The sequence below is a fragment of the Amia ocellicauda genome, chromosome 7 (genome assembly GCF_036373705.1).
Source record: "Amia ocellicauda isolate fAmiCal2 chromosome 7, fAmiCal2.hap1, whole genome shotgun sequence".
NCBI classification, from domain to species: Eukaryota; Metazoa; Chordata; class Actinopteri; order Amiiformes; family Amiidae; genus Amia; species Amia ocellicauda.
The window spans coordinates 10,039,915-10,061,969 of NC_089856.1; the positions used below are offsets into that span (position 1 = coordinate 10,039,915).

Below are 22,055 nucleotides of genomic sequence, written 5' to 3' on the forward strand. Positions count from 1 at the left end.
GTTATTATTCTTATTGTTAATTTGTGTTTGTTTTGACTGCCAAATCATTTTCCACAGTTATTCTCTTAGCATAAAACAGCCACGTGGTCCTTGCTTACCTTGCCTCCATGTTAACCCAAGAGAACTGATGGAACAAACAGATGGATGGCCCGTCAAATCAGGGGCAGAACCAAATCAAAACCTTGACCAACCGGCATATCGCAAAATGACGCAGCTGTGCCCATTCGCGTTGTATAAAGCATAAAGTATAGCGATAGGCTACACTTTGTACTTTTTCTAATTTGCAGGTGGGTCACTGTTTTATTTGCTCTAGGGTCTAAAACAAACTGTTTTTCATTGAAAACTCTAGAATACGCGTAGGGTAAACCCTCTCCATCTCTCCATAGAGACGTATAGACAACCAACCACTAATGCCTAATACCTTATATGTTGGGGGGGGGGAATATGGATTTTACTGTCCCTCCCTTTTAGTATACAGCTGCCTGACCCTCTTTCCCTCTCAGTACAACAATCATTTCATTTCTCATGCTGGCAATTGCCAGGATGTGGCGAGATCTTTATATTAATTACTTAGTGTATCCATTACCTTATCCCTGCTTGAGTGCACGTTGGTGATTGTCTACCCCCCAGCAATACAGCAGGCATTTCCCCGACCAGAGCAACCTGCCTGGCTGAGCTGACCATGATCAATGTCCCTGAAAAGCAGCGTGTGTGCTTTGATGCTTGGAACAACCTCATTTAATGGAGCCCTGGATAACTGGGTAATCAAACGTATTTCTTCCACTTGGGCAGGCAATCAATGGATTTCACCCTTCAAATACCCAGGAAAGAATCTGGTAGACGTACACTCTTTAGGCCAATGTCACCCAGCCTCTCTGTAGAAGTGCTTCCCATTGTGGCATGAAAACCAACAGCGGTTCCTGTAGTACTCAGGATATTTTTTTAAGGTCTAGGTCTCAGTGGCTGAGGACTCAATTTTGAGGCTGAAACTGTGTCGTAAGATCCCACGGTCAGACTACTCTGCAAGAATCAACTAGCCACTTGTTTGGTTAAATTTAAATGCAGAGTTGTTAAAAAAAAAAATTACAAGGTGGTGTGCCTGATCAACATGCTGCCAACATCCGCAGCAATGTGGAGTGGTGGTCAGGGCTCTGTATAAATGGGTAATTGAATGTAATTGTAAATATGTACATGGATAATTATATATAAACATACTTGTAAAAAGTGTTAGTTGCCCAGTATAAGATAAAGAAATATAATAATGAATTGTGGCTGCAGCTTCTTTCATGTATATTTGGTTTTGTAGGTGACCAATCTGTAAAATAAGACCTGGAATTTTGTTTGAAACATTATTTGCTGTTTCTAGATTCTTTGTGGTTTATTTAATTCATATTTCTTGAAAAAAAACACATATCAAATCCTCATTTGTTTTGAAAAGAGCCCTTACTCTGTTCATGTGGTGTATGCATTCCATTACGATTATTACTATGATTAATACAAATAATAGCCTTAATAATAATATCTGTTTTATTAATAACACTATGCACACACTGTACAGTAATATTTTAGATGGTCTTGGTCTCAACTCTTTTGATTTTGACATCTTTGGATTCTGTTTTGACTCGAACTCTGACAGTTCTGGTCTTAGTCTTGACTCAGATTCGGACAGTCCTGGTCTGTCGTACTCCAATAGGGTGGTTTTGACTCCAACACTGCTGATGATTGATGCGGTTGTTACCCTGTGATGCTTGTTCACAGTGAATGTAATGAACAAGGTTTAATAGATATTCAAAATGCTCTTAAGTTGACATTCTACAACATGCCAATTCAAAAGCCAATGGGACATTTTCCTGTCCCATAGTATGAATAATGAAGCCATCCCCTGTATCTCTTACATCCTTCAGTTATAATTATTACAAGCTGCATATCCACTGCGTTTTCAAATAATGTGACAGAAATTCCGTTTATGAGTTTGACCCAAGTTATCAATAAGATACTCACTGGAGAAGAATCAGGAAGGGTTTATCTCTGGTCCTTATATACAGTGAGGGAAAAAAGTATTTGATCCCCTGCTGATTTTGTATGTTTGCCCACTGACAAAGAAATGATCAGTCTATAATTTTAATGGTAGGTGTATTTTAACAGTGAGAGACAGAATAACAACAAAAAAATCCAGAAAAACGCATTTCAAAAAAGTTATAAATTGATTTGCATGTTAATGAGTGAAATAAATATTTGATCCCCTATCAATCAGCAAGATTTCTGGCTCTCAGGTGTCTTTTATACAGGTAACGAGCTGAGATTAGGAGCACTCTCTTAAAGGGAGTGCTCCTAATCTCAGCTCGTTACCTGTATAAAAGACACCTGTCCACAGAAGCAATCAATCGATCAGATTCCAAACTCTCCACCATGGCCAAGACCAAAGAGCTGTCCAAGGATGTCAGGGACAAGATTGTAGACCTACAAGACCATCGCCAAGCAGCTTGGTGAGAAGGTGGCAACAGTTGGTGCGATTATTCGCAAATGGAAGAAACACAAAATAACTGTCAGTCTCCCTCGGTCTGGGGCTCCATGCAAGATCTCACCTCGTGGAGTTTCAATGATCATGAGAACGGTGAGGAATCAGCCCAGAACTACACGGGAGGATCTTGTTAATGATCTCAAGGCAGCTGGGACCATAGTCACCAAGAAAACAATTGGTAACACACTACGCCGTGAAGGACTGAAATCCTGCAGCGCCCGCAAGGTCCCCCTGCTCAAGAAAGCACATGTACAGGCCCGTCTGAAGTTTGCCAGTGAACATCTGAATGATTCAGAGGAGAACTGGGTGAAAGTGTTGTGGTCAGATGAGACCAAAATCGAGCTCTTTGGCATCAACTCAACTCGCCGTGTTTGGAGGAGGAGGTATATTGCCTATGACCCCAAGAACACCATCCCCACCATCAAACATGGAGGTGGAAACATGCTTTGGGGGTGTTTTCTGCTAAGGGGACAGGACAACTGCACCGCATCAAAGGGACGATGGACGGGGCCATGTACCGTCAAATCTTGGGTGAGAACCTCCTTCCCTCAGCCAGGGCATTGAAAATGGGTCGTGGATGGGTATTCCAGCATGACAATGACCCAAAACACACAGCCAAGGCAACAGAGGAGTGGCTCAAGAAGAAGCACATTAAGGTCCTGGAGTGGCCTAGCCAGTCTCCAGACCTTAATCCCATAGAAAATCTGTGGAGGGAGCTGAAGGTTCGAGTTGCCAAACGTCAGCCTCGAAACCTTCATGACTTGGAGAGGATCTGCAAAGAGGAGTGGGACAAAATCCCTCCTGAGATGTGTGCAAACCTGGTGGCCAACTACAAGAAACGTCTGACCTCTGTGATTGCCAACAAGGGTTTTGCCACCAAGTACTAAGTCGAAGGGGTCAAATACTTATTTCCCTCATTAACATGCAAATCAATGTATAACTTTTTTGAAATGCGTTTTTCTGGATTTTTGTTGTTGTTATTCTGTCTCTCACTGTTAAAATACACCTACCATTAAAATTATAGACTGATCATTTCTTTGTCAGTGTTCAAACGTACAAAATCAGCAGGGGATCAAATACTTTTTTCCCTGACTGTATATATATATATATATATTACACATGTAACAGCCACACACAAAACCCAACCCCTTTCAAATTCCCTGTACATTCATATAAAATAGAAATGAGTTAAGAAATGATACACCGAGGTGTCCAAAGCTGGTGAATTTGATAGTGGGTGATGTGGGTGAGGATCATGGTTAATGTTAACCACTTATTGTGGTTGAACAGGGACATCACATAATTTTGTTCATGCAGGATATTATTAATCAGGCGCCCTCTACACCGGATGCAAGTCAGCTCTTACAGCAGTGATTCATCATGTGTAGTGCATCATAATGCGTGACCGGAGATTTGCTCAGCTGGCTGTACTGTACTGACAACTGACTGACCAACTGACCGGCTGAGGGATGTATACATCCGCCACAGGGTTTGGCGTACAGAAAAGTGGGAGAAATCAAATCCATGTAGGTTCTTGCTCAAAGCAAAGCACAAATCCAGCAGATATCAAATAGCCCTTTAAAATCACCTCCTTAACTGGAGTGGATGAAGTGTTATGCTATGAAAATGTGGAATGTATACATAAATGGCTTAGTGAATCCCCCCCGGCCCTTTTTACTTTTTTAACAGTAATTTCATCCCATGCATCACCCCTAAACAACCGCACATTTCTTAGTCACGCATCTGTACCACAAGAGTGTGACACCTCAGTCACGGCTTAATGACCTCGATCCCTACTGTTGTTTTTGTTTTTCCCTAACCAGATTGGCTCGAGGGAGTCGTCCTCTTGACAGCGCAAGGGCGAGTTTCAGTCCGGATTGGCTCATAGACCCCAGTCTGATGTAAAAAGAGAGTGACAGGCTGTTTAATGTCAAGCTGGCTGTCTGTATCCAAGGATGTCTGCCATGCTAGTCTTCGCAGTAGCTCTCTGTGGGATCTTCCTCGGAGAAGTCTTCCTCACTGGGAGAGAGTTCTTCTATGGAGCTCTGGTCTGCTGATCCTTGGGAACAGATCAGAGATGGGTGGTTAGAACCTCTGGCCAGTTGCATAAAACAGCTTAATATGGAAATCCATATTTATTATATATTTATAGTGCGTAGTGTGGATAGTTTGAATGCTTTGTACCGGATCGCTCAGCAGTTCTGTTATGGTAGTATAGAGTTTAATATACAGCTCTGGAAAAAATGTACATTGATTTCTGAACTTGGAGTGGTCTCTTAATTTTTTTTTTAAGGAGTAGTATGCATCAGTAATAGTATGTAACAGTATGTATGTTAATGGCTGTAGTATATTGGTAGGTATATTCATGTTGGATAGGTTGTAAGGGTCTAAAAGTGAGAGGGACAGAATCACAGGCGCCTCATGCATCATATTCCTACTGAACTCAAGTACTTGTCTATTAATTTTATTCAGTACTGATGCAATAGTGGTAGTACAGTTTTGTAGATGAGCTGGGACACTGAGAAGATATGGAACTGGTCTATTTCCAACAGTTCTACCGGGAGAAAAACATTAAAACTATTTATTTTGGAGAAAAGTTTGTCTTAAAGTTGTACAAGTTTAAAATAAATGGTGTGGATATGTTCATAAAGCAGTAGATGTTTCTCACATATATAGGCTAGTGTATATTACAGAAAATAATGCAGTTTCAATATCAACAATAAATTAATAGTCTAAAGCATTAATAATAGGCTAATAATAGTCCTATTGCAGTGGTCACTATTTTTTCCGCGGGAGGGGGCGATTCAGTAATTGGTAATAATGCATGCCGCTCAGTGGCAGGGAGGGGTGGGTACAAAAGTAATGCAGTTTCAATATCGACAATATATAAATAAATAGCATTAAGCTTTAATAATTAATTTAATGCTGTACATTAAAGTTCTGTATTTGCAGTGGAAATGTTTTTTTTGTTTTTTGTTTTCTGCCGGAGGGTGTGCAACAGTTGAGTAATGCAATTTCACTTTCGACCATAAACGAATAGCCTAAAGCTGTAATTAGTAATGTAATCCATTAAACATTAAACACAAAACTCGCCGAGGGGGAGCTCAATCACCCAGCATTTGCTTTAGTGAGATGGAAAATGGCCAATCCTAAGCCCCATTGCCGGCAACGTTTGCCTGCTGTTTTCCTGTTGCCCCCCATTCACAACGGGTTTGAATGCGGGAAAATTGCCGGCAAAGACCCATTCGCACAGAAAACAGAGATCCGGGAAGAGCGCTGTGGCCCTGGGGCCGAGCCGCTGCAGAAGCCCGTGGGTCCGAGAGCAGAGCCGGGCCGGCACTGTGGACTGTCTGTACAAGTGCGATCATCTCCCCTTTAAAGATATGGCAGAAGCAGTAAAATACTCCGAGATGGATATTTAGGAGACGTCACACTACTGTGTTATTGTATATTTTATATATAGGCAAAACAATGACCATTCTGCAGCGCCACGCTGATTATAATATCCACAGATATAGCAGCCTATTGTTGTGTCTGTATAACTGCATACAGTGTGTTTAAATAGACAGTATTCACACTGTTGTCATCTGATTGTGAAAATGAATGGCTTTGCTGGTCAGATCTGCGCACATCCTGCAGCGTGACCACACCCTGTATTATCTGGTTGTATCAGAAGTAGTCAAATGTGTTAGACTATATCCGTAGCAACTTTATTAGTATTATTTATTTATTGGCAGACGAACTTATCCAGGCTGACTTAGAAATAATAACATTACAAAGTGCACAACTACAGTACAGTTCAACGCATAATGCAATTTACAAAATCAAATGTACACACGTGTATAGGAAATATATAGTAAACAATACAATGTAGTCATATGTATTGTTATTGTTCGCGTTATGCTGCAATTTAGTATGCACTAATCATGTAAAATGTAAATATCCGTTGTTTTATCCTCCGCCATGTCTATGAACCCTGTCCTTTTCTCGTTTCGGTCACAAGTTCTTGTTCAAAGGCGGCTGGACCTCGTCGTGCTGTGGTCGCACACATGCGCCTCTTCTGATTGGTTGCATCAGTCAGCTGACCACTGCGTCCACACACAGGGACTCGACGCTGAATTTGCCGGCGGTCATATTCCGGCTCCATTCACACAGACACGTTGCCGCAAAATGCCGGTCATTAGACTAGGACCCTTGCCGGAAAATTGGCGCCAACGATTTGCCAGCAATAATCCATTCACACAGACCTTGCCGGCAATTGTTTCAGGAGAATGGGGTTCTACATTAACAAAGGCTGGGAAAGGAAAATGTTAGTTTTTTTTTTCTTAAGGTGATACAGTATGCAACGTATAATTGTGTGTTTTATTTAACCCCGTAGGCCTTGTCAATCACACAAGCCTGCTTGGATTGGATGACAACACGGCAGGGCGGGCTCTGGTGTCTCACCGATAGAGCCTGGAGAGGAGACGCGTCAACACTGCGCATGTGGGACACACAGTGACACTGACGGCCATCAACAAACTGTATGTATTTCAAGGGGGACACGTACCGTTGGCTGCCCGCTCTTTCCATTTGAACTTGTTGTCCTCCGTGTGTCGAGTCCACGTCGATCGGAAGCTCACCAGCTCGGCCGTGACGTGGGCAAGACTCCACTGCAGGCCGCGGGAGCTCTCCTTCCACAGCGAACTGCCGGGGACACGGGTTTCTTAACATAGCAGCTCGCTGCTCTCAGGGGTTTTGTAAGGCTGTAACCTATGATACCCATTTTTGTCAAATGCCAAACCAAAAGAAACCGAATTGCTGTTTTAACTCATTTAGAATGTCAATGTAATGTAGTGTAGTGTTGGGAACGGACATTAAGGTAAGTAAAATTACATATTTCTATACAAATTCGTGTTTTTAAAGAATTAAGATGCATCATGGTGTTCATGATGAATGCAAAGAATGGTGTAAAAATATACCTCAGTTGTAATTGCAACGCAGTTCCACCTGGTGGCACTGTTTATACAATAATACAGAAAACAATACAGAAAACGGTTTTTGTATCACTCATAGATTACAGGCGGGGACAGAACATCATGACTTTATGTGGTTACACTGTATGTCAATTGAAGTAGTATTAAATAAAGGTAGTTCTTGTTATGTTAGTACGACAGAAGTAGATAAGTTAGTTGTACATTTAATCACCTCCAACTGTTAGAATGATAAAATGGACTTGGCGCTTTCCTAAGTCATGTTAAACTGTGCAGTGACAGCAACCCACAAACGGATATACTAATATCTGTATCAAACAAATTACTGTTTTAATACTTTTAAACCTTTTTTTAATTATGATTTACTTTTTAATACTTATTTGGAATCAATCACTAAACTTACAGTACTTTAACCCACACACTGAAGTACTTTACGTTATTTTGGTGTTAATTCCAGTCTTTTTGTACCCATTTACACATTATACAATATTAACTGCAGGGAAACATGTTATAATTATTATAGGCTTTGGAATATATATTTATGCACTCATTGTTGTGCTTTACACCCGCCCTTTACTCATCCTCACTTCCATAAATGTGATTGTGTAGTAAAAATGTCAAGTGTGGATGTATAATGTGGCATCAGCAGACCTGTATCTCTGGCAGGGGTCAGGCTGGGCAGGATTCTCCTGGACCAATGGGATCACAATCTTTTCAGCCATTTCAGTCAGTAAGGAGAAGATTGGGTCCACGATAAAATCGATAAAACCTGCATAACACAAAGTACAAAATAAACAAGAGCTACACTACTGTACATGCTGTAATCGTTTTGTCCCCCGTCCCCCCCCCCGGACACACAAGCAGTAGCAAGCCCTCCACGCTCCTCCATGTCGAAAATCTTTAACTGAGACAAGGAGCAGTCAAGCATCTTTCTTGCTAGCTGTTACAGAACAGTGCACAAGGGGATTACGTTTATAACAACATTTTGTGAATCTTCATCTGTGCTAATTAACAGTTTGAAAGGAGAGGTCAATACAGTGAGATGTTTTTCATTTTTATTCCACTTATAAATAAATCCCCCCTCCCTTCCCTTCTTACATCAGTGTACTGTTTTATAATGACACTAGTTTATTGTTGTGGTACACCGAGGAAAACCATTTAGTTTTCTCAGAGCAATGTAGGATAAACTGACATGGCCCAATAACAGCCGTGCACGCCACGGATTTCTACCTAATAAGGGAACTAGAGCAAAGGGGATTTTGAACACGGTTGTATAATAATAAATAATGACAATGTATTCAAACATCGGGCTGCTGCAAATGCCAGTTGAAAATGTCTCGCCAAAAACAATGATACTGCACAGGCCGATACATTACCTATTTGGGACTCGGCCACCAAAGTTGTCTTTCGATCGCAGAGGGGAGAGAAAGGAAGGCCCAGTTCAGCCTCCTTGTCCCCCTAATAGAAAAGAACAAAACTGAATCAGTCGCACTTTATTAAAGTTAATATCTTTAATTCCTCAGCATTCTCTGCGGTTGAGCACATGTCCAGGGTGAAGCAAAAGTCACTATACAGTTGTATACATGTATTAATACAGTTCAATACAAATGAATTATGTCTTCAGACACCAGTTTAAACACATTTCTAGAGTGTTCAAACTGCTGGCCGTCAGCGGAAACATACTGCAGACATCTATGTAGTCATTAATGGTTACGAATGCATGTGTCACATGATTCTTAATGGTTTGCAGAGTACGTGTTTGTTTTTGTTTTTTGGCATGAACAAAATCAACCACAAAACATTTATTTAAATGCATTAATTACTAAAAATAGGCAACTGTATAATGACTTTTGCAGTTAATATTGTGTATGTGATACCAGTCCGTTGAAAGAAAGAAGGATTTTTTTATTGTTGGTATTGGTATATTCAAAATAAGTGGAAATGCACTTGAAGTCAGTCCTGGCTGAGGCCTAAGGCAGGTAATTGTTCTGTAATTGCACTGCTTAGTCAGATCCTCTTCTTAATAGTCTATTGATGTCAAACTACAGTACATAGCCTCTTAGGACTTGCTGAACTACAGCAGGGGTTGCTCTGAGTCATAAGGAAAAGACGCTGGCGTCTGGACCGTTTCTCCTGCACGTACAGGGCCTGTTTTTCACTGAGGCGTGAACACAAATTGTGTAACCTCTGCATTCCTCTCAATAGTATCATGTTGGAAATTACACATAAGCTTAAAACAAGTGAAAACTCTGAACTACCCATAAATTGTTAAGTAAAAAGAAAAATGTATGCAATTGTGGTTTAATTTATTCTCCAAGGCCATTTTGGTTCTAACTATTAATCAAACCCATAGGGTACAAGTTTGTAATTTGTGACTCATGGGTAGGTAACTGTTTTGATTTGGTTTGGTTTAGGCCTTTGACCTCATTCATGTGTATCCCTTGGGAGATACCTGTCTGAAGAACTCCTCCATTAGTGACTTGGTCCAGCGGGCATGCAGCGGCCAAGGCTTGGTGGGGTGACTGATGTCGGCCGTGTGGAGCAGAAGAGACAGCGCCTTGGCTTTATCTATCCTGTGGAATGACGATGACACTGTGTTTTACAAGATGTTATTATGATTCCCAACAATATGTTCTAAGGAAGCTAGGCTGTGTCCTGATAACTCCAGGAAGTGAGTTGCTTACCTCTCCTGCTGCTGTAGACACAACTTCATGGCCTTGACCTGTAGGAGGTGGGAGGACATGTCTGTGGCCAACACCATCTCTATCACCAACGCACGCAGCTCCCTGTCATCAGCACAGACAGAGGACATAAGTCATGACCAGGTGCAGGACATGTATAATTACACACTGGAGCTGGCGATGATCCCCTTTATGAATGGGTGGACAGTATTCCTGGGCTACGTGATCTTTGTTTTGGTCTGCTACAGAGGGCATGTTCTGCTGGAAATATATTGCCCAATGAATGTATCGGATGCGATTGTTGAGTATAATTACCTTGTGCCTGATCCCACACATTTACCACAAAGGTGGAGTGTTGGGTGTCACCCAAGAACCATTTCTTGATTGCAGAAGTTTGTTTTTTAGTAGAGATTATTATTCTTATTATTTCTTATTCTTATTATCATTATTTAAATGTATATAGTGTTGGCAGTAGAATTCTTGGGGTTAGGGGAAAGTAAAAATGCATTATGTCCTTCTCATGTTGTGGGGCACTTTTTCTTTTGATATATCCTGCTGAGAAGGTGCTGATGCAAAGCTAGCCGATATGGCCGTGCTGCTGGATTATTTTCACGTGGCGCCTGTGTAGTGGAAGTGTCTGGACTCGATAGGAGGAGAAGGGAGAAGGGAGGAGTACCCCGCTGGTTCTTACACCCATTCTTCCCGGGAGAGGTTGATGAAGATGTTCATGTGGTCTTCCTGCAGCAGGCGGAAGGCGGCGCTGACGTGGTGGCTCTCCATGACGGAGCGGTCGTTGTAGATCATGGCGTAGTCGGACCTGCCAAGGAACAGGGGGAGATGGGGCTCAGTGTGGGCACGTCAGACGTGTACCACTTGGAAGATGAATTTAAATGATTGATTCTGTTTTTGCCTTAATAGAACATAGATTTTATTTTAGATCAGACTGATGATTCCATACACTCTGTGAATTGGGTTTACAGAGCCTTGCTAGACTCCTTCTTTCTAAATACCTTCACAAATAGTGCCAGTATGTGTAATTGTATTGGTATGCATGATATATACAAACTGTAATAATAATTTAAAAATAATAGCAAGCTTTTGGATTGTACAGGGTTGCTTTTTTATTTTTAAGTTCCCCTTTCCTGCTGTCCTTTAAGTTACTAGAAAATTGGATACGACTTGAGAGTGAAAATGTTGAAGGCAACTCTTAGCCAGTTCCTCTTCTTACGTGGGATCTTAGAACTGGAAAACTAAATTAGTTGTGTAATTAGCGGAGGGGGTGGGCAGCTTCCCTCTGAGCAACTGCTTAGCGGAATCAGGCTAGTGACGCTCTCGATGAGAGATGGGCTCAGGGGAACAATTTAATTAGAATCTTAAGCAGGAGTTAAAATAGATTGTTAGATTAAATAGAGAGGCCCTCAAGAAAGAGAACTGAAACACTTGGCTTGTGTTTCACTTATTGGGAACAGGTCCCCCCCTTTGTAAAGCCTTGTACTAACACCCCCCTCTGCCTTTCTCACTGGTAAGGCTCTGGTTACGCTGCGCACTGTATTTGGAGGGTGGTTTCTTTGCTGTCCAGCTTCAGCACAGCGACTGCTCAGACTGCAGAGTGTCATGTCTTACACTGAACTCATCTAAACAGTTCTGTGTGGGCATGTCAATCAATCAATCAATCGTCATTTATTCAGCTCTCACTTGCACACTGTGTGTCTGGAGGCTCTGCTAATAAATACCAATAATACATTAAAATCTAAGAGGAGACTCAAATGCTCAGAAATATCAAAGAGGAAAAGCCTTCTCAGATAACTGGGTGTTTAGGTGCAATTTAAAAGTTCAGTTTTGGAAAGGGCTCTGATGATGCTGGGTAAGGCAGTCCTCAGTCCAGGAGATTCATTTCCCACCCCTTGAAACTTGGGCAACTTGAGTTGAGAAGAGGAACAGACATACATTGTATTTTGTGATGGTCAGAGATTGGAAACCTTGCTCAAGGACTTCAAAAACTACCAAAACTATCCTTTTTGAAAAGGGGCACTACACTGCAGCAGGTTTATTTGAGATTGGGTTGGTTTATTTTTGTCACCTGCATTAGGAACATTAGCAGACACATTTAAGATAAACAAATTAAAACTTCCACCAAACTTCATGTTCTTGTTGACGACTCTTGATTATTTACAATGTCCTAAACACTTAAGAATTCTAGTAGGAAAAAGAAAACACAATCCAGATTTTCTGTTTGGGTGGTAGTGATGTTCTTAGCAGATTTGTGTGAGGGTTACTAGCAGTGACGAATCCAGGGCTTGAATCTAGTCTCGGAAATAACATACAAACACAATCAGCGCCACTGACATGATCTTTGCTGGCTGGTTTTCTTTTGAAGTATGTACAGTAAATAAACCAGAGAGTTAAGTTCCCAGGAGGGAGTCTTCGAAGGGAAGAGGTCAGCTCCAGCCTAACATTTTTGGGACGTTCCCAGTTAAAGGAGTAGAATCCGTGCCTTGAAATGTCCCAAAAGAATGATTAGTCACTGTGCGTCTGTACCTACCTATCCGTAAATATTAGTTTGTTGTTGTTTGTTGTTTGTTTGCAGTGCTTTTCCTTAAATAAACCCAATAACTAGAGGCACTCGTATAATTATTTAATGTGAATTAAAGTATGAAATTTTGACGAGCCTTGATCGAGGCATCTGTGGTAGATCAGCTGGACGTCCTGTAATCATCGATGACTTTTACAGAGCAACTAGAAACTAATGATATGAGAGCCCCCCTTTCACCTTGACATCCACTGAGAATTGGCCTAATGTTTTCTTTCCAAAAATAAAAAGACAACATGCCAAGAGACCGTCATCTTTGTTACAGGACCTCGAAGGGAGAGAAAAACAACAAGACACAAATTCCACCGGCCAGCTATAAATATGCCCTGTGAAAGCTGTTTGCTTAAGCTGAGCTGTTTTTTGGAAAGTTGAGCAAGCTTATTTAAGACTAAATTAATACTAAACATCGACTTAAAACACAGTCTTTGGTAACGCTTGACAATAATGGGCAGCACTTCTTAAAATGTGAATCCCACAGGAATTCATAAAGCATTACCCGATATTGAAATTGCCAGTGTATTCGAGTCGTCGCTTCACATCTTTTACGTGCTCTCATCTTTAACTAAGCTGTACTCTTGTCTGGACAAATGTCTCTGTAGCAAGCTGTAAGAGCACATCGTTATGATTAGATTTGATAATTCTGGCTCCTGTTAATATTCTTCTGCTGTGATAATTGTCTGGCTCTGTGCTGTTTGCTGGGTTGTATATAGTGCACCTATTGAAGGTGGAGTCCAATTGTTAAAGAGACCTGTAAAAAGACCTGTTAAAGAGACGGTGCAAATTGTGTGCAGATTATTCTGAGTATATTAACAAAATGGAAAAAAAATACTCTAAGCAGCCATCTCCACACACTGTACTATTCCTGCAGATGAAAGCTCAAGAAGGCGTTGTCTCGTTTACAGGCAAGCACCTGGTGCCTGATCATGTACTTATTAATTTTATTTTAAGATATGGAAACTTTTTTTTAAATCAGGAAGTGCATTATTATTCTGTGCATTTGCTTTCATCTTCAGTGTTTACAAGCTGCTTTATGAAACCTTAAAAATAAATCAAACGGCTCATTTCAAGTCTCATTTCCATTTCACTGGTTAGTTTCCCGGAGATTCAGTCTCTGCCGGCCACAAGAGGAAGGAGACTCGGAGCGACTGCTGCTTCAGCTTGCCCTGGTGGGCCCAGAGTCTGGGAGTCTTACCTTGTGTGGATGTGAAAGTTGTTGGTGGTCCCGGTGTGTTCGTAATCGTGGATGGCGGCGGCAAACAGCACAGCCAGGACCTCCAGCTCGCTGAGCCAGTGCTGCAAGGGGACGAGAGACGACACTGTCAGGGCCTATTGAAAGGGCTGCTGGGAATTAGTACACGACACTGCAGTACTCATTGAGTTTACACCGGCACTGAGTTGTGAAATTAATTAGCCGTCAGTTAAATCCAAAGTGCTTCTCCAATCGAGCAGTTATGAAATAAGTTAATTCTGAAATTAAATTTAACATCAAATGTTTCAGTTCCCTCCTAAAGTGTCTCTGGTGTTCATGGGTGTTGCACAAAGTCCCTCAGTTCATTAGTCCCAGTTGAGGGAAAGGGTGAACGTATCCAGGGGCTGTTTAATATTCCAGGTGTTTATAAGTGCTAGGCCATGAGGTTTAAGAGGTTTAGACTTTGGTTCAAGATTGTTGTCAATTCACATGGTTTAGTAGAATGGAACTTCTGATAGGGGTGTTACATTTTTGTAATTAATTTTCCCATCTTCCCTGTATGGAATCAAATACTGCTTTGAAATGAGTGACACTGCAGCCATAGAAATCGGACAGCCACTCCACTAACCTTGAGAGACAATTAGTGAATCTGTGGTAATGAGGGAATCGAAGTTTGGGGGATAATTCTGTCCTGTTGATTAACACAGAGAGGTCAGGGACCCTGTTTGCTGCAATTAGGTTTCTTACAAAGAGCCCAGCCTGAGAATAGTTAAAGCTGCTGCAGGTCTTCAGCAAACCCCAACTCTCCAAGACTAGAGACCATAACCCTGCTCTCAGATAGCTGCAGGGTTTTGCACTCATCCTTTCAAATGAACGAGCTAGACCAATTATTGTCTTAATTAGTAAAAATCAACATGTTTTTTCAGATCTCTACTCATTCTTCATTTTAAGTGACCTGTAAAAGCTGCAGGACTGTGTCTCTTCAGGGCCAAGGTTGAAGCCTCTAATCTAGAGTGTTCTTCATTCAAAAAGTAATGTTCTCCTATTGGTAGTGCAGTGTATAATGGAGTTTTAAACTGAAATTCGGGAGAAGTACAACCCTAATCCCGCGCCTGACTTCCCAAACATAAGTATCCGGCAACAAACTCACTTTCCCAGCATTTGTCCCTTGGCTCATTCCACCTAGAGGGATGGGATTATGATGGCCAGGTCATCCTTTCCTTAGTCAAGCGAGTCTGGTCCAAAACCAACACTGTTGACCTTTTACAACTTGCTTCTGAGCTCTTGAAAGATTAACTAGAAGGTTTTTTTCAATAGTACAGTTGGGAATTATTGTATTTGCCTGCCCCCCCCCCAAATAAATAAGTAAATAAGTAAATAAAATAAAGGACACTGGGAATAGCAAGACTTGAATCTTTATAAATTAATCAAACTGCTGTGCAATGGGAGTCTTATTTATAGCCTTGTTCAAGGGGACTGGGAGAGAGGGAGCTGATAGCGTACCACCAGGCCAGTGCGTAATAGCAGGCAGTGGACGGTCTGTGTGACGTCTGCAGCGTGGACCTGGCCGTGGTAGGGGTTGCGGTGTTTGCTGTAGCCTTTCTCCAGGTTTCCGAGGAAGGACATCAGGAATGCGATAGGGATCTGCAGCACAGACAGACCATAAAACCATTTCATCACCAGAACTCTGAACTGAAGTGCCCCCCACTCGGGCGCGAGGGAAAGACTGCATTTCGTTGACAGCAGGCTATTCTCAAGACATTTTGTTAATGAATAAAATGTGAGGCAAAAACTAATGTTAACTGACATGGTTGAGACTTAATTGAAGGGAAAACAACATAAGGATTTTATGCTGGTATCTGGTCTCCTTGGTGCATTGGTATCTTGATAACACTCTTGACATGGTTTCATCTACAGTGGGCTTTCGGTCTGTAACCTCTTGTGTCTTTAAGGTCTTTAAGGTTGTTTTGTGTTAAATGAGGAGATGGCAAACAGTGACAGTGGCACGCACCTTAAAGCGGGTGTTGAGCTCGTATCTGGTGAGCAGCTCAAAGACGATGGTCTGCAGCGTGTGCCCCTTGCTGGCGGCGTTCAGTGCGTACACATCGAAGTTCCACCGGTCGATGTTCTGGAATCGATTAGAACACCTTGTGAGAATCGCTCACAACAAGTCAGCCGAAGACATGGTAGCTATCTTCATGACCGGCGCAGTATTCAACACAGTCGGGCACATGTATGGCTCACAGCGGAAGTTTTTAACTTTGCCCTTTTCAATTTCACGTAAAAGTCTCACACAGTTACTTGCTTACAGTACCTGCTTGTGTAATGGGGAAGACAAGAAATTCATTTCTTTACCCGGAGGCATTGAATGACGGCAGAAGGCTGGTTGGGAATGGCTGCAGTGTAGGCTTTTCTGAACATCCTGAAACAGGTTAAGAAGACTTAATTAAGACTTTGCGAGCAAGTAAAGGTGAAAACAAATGGATTTTCACACATATTAATTGAATGCTTTTTGCTGGAGTTCTAAACAAGCTTGACAAATTCGCAAACCAGTGGGGTAAACTAACAGCACATATAGAAGAGAGTCTTTGTAGGTGTGAGGTCATGCAGTCTCTGGTGTCACTCACCTCTCCACAAAGATGCCAGCCTGCACCGCGTGGACGATACTGCGGAATTTGGGTTTCTCATCTGACCGCCGGGCAGGTGGGCGGGCCTTTTGGGTGAAGGTCGAGGCCAGCCAATCACGGACCTCTGTGGGGACGGACTCCGAGCGGATCTGGTGCAGGTCATCTTCCATATCTAGCATCTGTCTGCCAGCGAGGCCCGAGACAACAGGTGCAGTCAGCATATCAGACAGCCATGGCGTGAGCTTTACTGAAGACTTGGGGATGTTTAAATTAAATGCTATATGTGGTAAATGACTCGGACACGTTTTTTAGTGCCATGTGTTGGAGTAAGAAAAAGGAAGGCAGATTTAATTGTTCAGGAGTCATGACGCAGACGTTTGCCTAGTCTGCAGGGAGTAGTGTTTACAGGAGAAACAAGCATATACAAGCTTGATTTTCAACTTTGATTTTGCAAATGCTTGTGTTGATAAGATCTTATGGTAACTTTTGTAAGTTGTTCTTGGCACAATCTGCAGTATTTTATCTTACCTTACCCTTTCAACTGTGATGCATTAACATTAACTTACAGAAGTTAATGTCAATCAGTAGAGAACTGTTAGGGCAGAATTGATATTGTGCTGTTGCCACTCCTCACTGGTGGTCCCCATGTTTTTTACTTGCCTGAGCCAATAGAGTGTGGCAAAGGAGATATAAAGGGGGAAGAAGGTCAGTACCTGGTCTCGTCAATGTAAACAGCTTCTAGGAGAGATGCAGTGTAATCCAGGTTCTTCTTCAGATCTTCAAAGTCAACATCTTTTTCATCCAGCTGCTTCACCATGCACCGTAATCTGTACACACACAAACACACACACACACAGAGGAAAAACCAATTCAACTATGATCTCTCAGCTCTCTGGTGTGTATCAGTCTGGAAGATTGTTGAAACGTGTTGATCAGTGGGAGGGGTAATTGTTATTAGCAACCACCTTTTTATAAACGAAAGCAGTAGATCAAAAATGTAATCTCAATCTCTGATTGTATTAACACTGAATGGTTCAAAAATGTATTTAGGACTTTAGGAAAATCAGATTGAACATGTTTTACTGTCATATAGGTAAACGCTGACATTTATACGGGAAGCTGACCCACACTGTACTTAACAAAACAAAACAAAAACACATTTATTTGTTTTTTAGAACGGTTCCCTGTAATTTTACCAGCTGTTGTATTTTTGAACTTGACTTGCCTTGGATACAGGTTTTGGCTTTGGGATATGATATCTATGATAATATAACAATTGACATGCAGGTATTGTGAGCATATACAATACATATGAGGGAACCCGCAGAGCTTCCACACAATACAGGCAGTCTGTGATAAGTATTTGTTTAGTATTTTTCCTTTCCAGATGAAAACGCTCTGATGTGAGTGTTTACTGATTACCAGACGGTACGAGAATGCTTTGGCAACAGACGGAAGCAATTTGCAGCTCTGTGGACTCTGTGGGATATTTGCTGTCTGCTCCTCCATAATTGTTGAAGCACTGATTTGGAAGTTATTTAACACTAAATACCATGCTGTGTGGGGAAGGTGGTAGCAGCAATGCATCATTAATGTCCAATTTTCCATGACGGGAGAAAGCTTGCTGTCCAGAAGCAGTACAGTGTCTTTATATCACCATCAGTACTGTACGTGTCTAACGCTGCCAGCCTGCACCAAACAGAAGCTTCTAGAAACGATTAACAAGCTGAATTTGCTTCCGAACTCACAGAAAAATACCGTTATGAAGTATTGCAACAGATGCCATTTTGCCTCCAAGTTTAATAAAACCAACAACATGAATTTGTAGTATTTAATGAGCCATCTGTTTAAGTCCCTGCAGGACAGCAGTTGTGCTAATGTTTGAAGCAAGAACATGCAAGCTTTTATTTCACACCAATTTGTGCCTTAGATGCATCACTCTCATTAGCCCATCACAACCTTATCCTTATCTAAATCAATGACCTCTTTAACTTTAATAAAAAGGAGATGGTAGTTTTGTGTCTCAGTAAAAATGTGGTTACATCAAGGTTTCTCACAGGAAATGCGAATGTTAGTAGCTCTCTGGTTGGCGCAAGTCTTTTGATATTGAAACCACACATTTTACAGCTGACTGACAGAGAGCAATGCGGAGTGCAGGAAGCAGTCTTATATGTTATTATCTTACGTGTTACTTTCAGGACTTCTCATCATGTGTGAGCCAAAATCCCAAACTGATTTAGTTCTGCCCCTAATAATGGATGTTTCTGTTGAATTAGAGATTGGTATGTTATCAATTTATTTATCAATTTTTATTTGTATAGCGCCCTTCGCAGGGTAACCACAGACTGGAAAACATACAACAAAGTACAGCAAAATAAAATACATAAATACAATAAAGTAAAATAAATAAATATAGACCTGTAAACAGTTTACATGATCTAATGTGACCCTACATGACCCTACCCTTGGCACAAAGCTGGCTGGATGGCACCTTTTGAACTGCCTGACTAATTTCTCTCATTTATATGAATTATCATGATTTATTTATTTGCTTAGGGATTTGTATCCCAATGGCTGTCCAGTGCATTAGTTCTTGGTTCTTCAAGTATTGGGCCTTTATCATACTGCTCTGCCTAGTTATGTTATGTTATGTGAGCGAAAGGTTGTCTGCTAATAAATACATTACAATATAGTTAGACGCTTCTATTGGTTAGCACTTACAGTCATATTGAATTGAAATGATTGCATTCATACAAAGAAGGGAGACAGTAATAAGCTCCAAGCAGGTAGTAACCCATTCTTAAACACGATTCAGAGATTGTATACTGGATGCTGTATTAGAAAGCAGTTGGACTCTTCGAGGCCTGATTTTGACTGAGCCAATCTAAAGATATGAAGAACAAACCAAGCAAAGCAGAAGTGGGAGATGAGAGCTGGTGTCTGGTTTTAGTGTAGGTGTGAAGCAGACACTCTTTGTAAATGATGTTCCACTGAGTTAAACAGGAACTTAAAAAATCAAAAACAAAACAAAGCTGTGTGGTCATAGGAACCACCACTGTCAACTGCTGCTGTACTCGGCAGAAAGACAGATTTTCCTCTGAATGAGAGATTGAAAATACGGCATTTGAGATTTTAATGCTGAGTCAAAGGAAAAGCATTCTGTCCTGAAGTTTGCAGTGCACCAGCTGTGTACAATGTACTGAAACTATTACTCCAAATCTGTATTTATGCATCATATATGAAATCATAATTATTCTTGGCAGTAGTAGTAGGTGTAGTATTTGTATAATAATCTCATATTAGCTGTTTGTCTCCCAAAGCGGTTGAAAATCTCATTGCAAGTCATCTAGTGTGAATCTGTTGGTCTTGCAGGGGCGTTGTTTGGATTGAGCCACGCAGGTGCACACCGGTGAGTATCCTGTCCCTACAACATGGGAAATTCCTGGAACGTGTTCCCTTAAAATCAACCGGAAAGCGGAGGGAGGTGTTGCCCGGTGATACGGGTGGAAAGCCCCTGCCAGTGATGGCACAACAGGCAGCGTGCGAAAGTTTAACCCACCTTGTTGTGGAGCGTGAGCTACATAGAAGCCTTCCTCTTTTCCTAAAGCTCAGAATCTTAACCTTAACACTTGCCTGGAAACAAGGTGATCCGTCCATATCCTGAATGCAAACTCTTAATCATCAATACAGTTATCAAAAGCTAGCTGGAGGGGTCAGAACTCTCTGTCCACTCATGTTATACAGCTTAACTTATACAACAAACCGTTATTGAATCCCAGTATTTTGTTCCTTAGCTTTAACCCCACCCCCTTTTTGGGGAAAATATTATTGTCAGTAATCTTGAGTGTAGTAACCAGTGTCTCAATATCTGTCTTCTGTAAAACATATAACTCCACTACGTACATACTCCCCATGTACTTATTGGAGCCACAGCAAAGATAATTTGAAGAAATGTTTGGAGACTTCACCCAGCATAACTCGTACCAAAAAATCCTTACAAGACTGATGCATTATCTCACAGCTTCCTAACAAGGATGTTCATTCACGCCACAAAGTACAGTAGTTGAGTAAATATTTATTGGAGATGGTGCTGGTGGTGAGAGGCGTAGCGACTAATTTATCTATTCCAAATAAATTTATTACAGGGCGAGAAGTCTTTCCTTTAAAGCCTCTTGATCCGAGAGCCCAGTTCACAGAGCTAAACCCATGCAGGAACTCTGATGCGCAGAGCCAACTGTGAGAGAGAGACCAGTGTCATGAAAAATTACAGAAGATTTAGTGACTTTTGTTTTACGAAGCAGCAAAAGAGCTTGGACCAAAGATAGTATACAAACGCACCCCTCCTTCCCTCTATAACTTTTGTCCAAGAACCCAGGAAAGTTAGCAAGATAGGACAGTAGGACAACATGCTGAAAGTCAAGACAGGAGTGAGGTGCTTTGAAGCCCCACTTACCCTAGCGCTAGATTGCCATTCCCTGCTGAACTTACCTGCAGATGGGAGTCTGGAGGTGTTTCTTGCGAACTCTCACAAGCTCAGCCATCAGAGCTGAGAGGAAATGGTGTGCGTCCCGAGTGCGAGAATGTGTGAGAGATGGAGCCGCACAGACGAGAAGGAGACGGAGAGAGAGAGAGAGAGAGAGAGAGAGAGACAGACAGACAGGGGGGGGAGAAAAGTGCTCTCAGGATATGACAAAAGTTGTACAGTCCTGAGACACTGCAAGCACGGAAAACAGCCGCCCACCCCTCCTGGCCCCTGCCCTGCTGTGATTGGTCAGGGGCATGTTTGTGTGTGTCTGTGTTGTGCAGGAGCGAGAGGGGGTGGAAACCAGTCATGCTACTGGGATTTTTTTATTTTGTATTAGTATGTTTATTTTATTTTTTTTAAAGTAACATCTATTCAAAATCTAAGATGCACAGCTTTTCCATCGAAAAACTCACAAAGGAAGTGCAGTCTTGATTAGAGCAATAAAAGAAAAGCCACATCACACCAACTGCTATAAGTAACCTTTAAGAACTCCCTCAGGGCTTTTGTCATAAGCAGGTTGAGGGCAGTTATAAAGAGAATTAAATCTGTTTACTGAGTTGATGGCTCCATTATGTCTTTAAAATCCTCCAAGATATATAGGTAGGGTCAGTTAATCAGTACCAAGGGGTTAATGCAGCATTTTATATTTCAAGACATACATGTTTTGACAGCTGAAGTTTGTAGTTGAATTACTTTCTCTCAGTATCTCACTTCACACATTTTTTAAGATGAATATTTCTATTTATCTTTCATTTATTTGCATATACTTTTAATGATTTTGTGACTCAACAACCGTAAAGGAATGCAAATGTTCAGTTAGGTCAGCCTTCATCTTCCTTCTTGAGAAGGGCCTTTTAATGTATATGTCAAGCATGTATTATTTTCAGTTCTCACAGTTATTTTGTAACATTGTTTTTGTGGCGTATTGTGGTTCTAGATAACAAATTGC

At 41.4% G+C, this 22,055-nt stretch overlaps 1 protein-coding gene across 1 annotated transcript; it reads right to left on the bottom strand.

Moving 5' to 3' along the window:
• Positions 1 to 3,517: 3,517 nt before the first annotated feature.
• Positions 3,518 to 21,259, bottom strand: LOC136752739 (dual specificity calcium/calmodulin-dependent 3',5'-cyclic nucleotide phosphodiesterase 1B). Its single transcript, XM_066708294.1, has 14 exons — positions 21,070 to 21,259; positions 17,295 to 17,408; positions 16,582 to 16,764; positions 16,310 to 16,376; positions 15,966 to 16,082; positions 15,458 to 15,598; positions 13,958 to 14,058; positions 10,867 to 10,992; positions 10,179 to 10,280; positions 9,947 to 10,067; positions 8,871 to 8,952; positions 8,146 to 8,263; positions 7,071 to 7,207; positions 3,518 to 4,580 (listed from the first exon to the last, which is right to left on the bottom strand). The coding sequence occupies exons 1-14, from the start codon at positions 21,120 to 21,122 to the stop codon at positions 4,489 to 4,491; spliced, it is 1,554 nt and encodes a 517-aa protein (XP_066564391.1). The 5' UTR covers positions 21,123 to 21,259; the 3' UTR covers positions 3,518 to 4,488.
• Positions 21,260 to 22,055: the final 796 nt, after the last annotated feature.

Excerpts from the sequence above, each read along its gene's own strand:
- LOC136752739 (XM_066708294.1), bottom strand. The coding sequence starts at position 21,122 with ATGGCTGAGCTTGTGAGAGTTCGCAAGAAACACCTCCAGACTCCCATC. Across the intron at positions 16,377-16,581 it reads GCTGGCATCTTTGTGGAGAG|GATGTTCAGAAAAGCCTACA; the intron begins GTGAGTGACACC and ends AACCTGTTTCAG. Across the intron at positions 16,083-16,309 it reads CCGTCATTCAATGCCTCCGG|AACATCGACCGGTGGAACTT; the intron begins GTAAAGAAATGA and ends AATCGATTCCAG.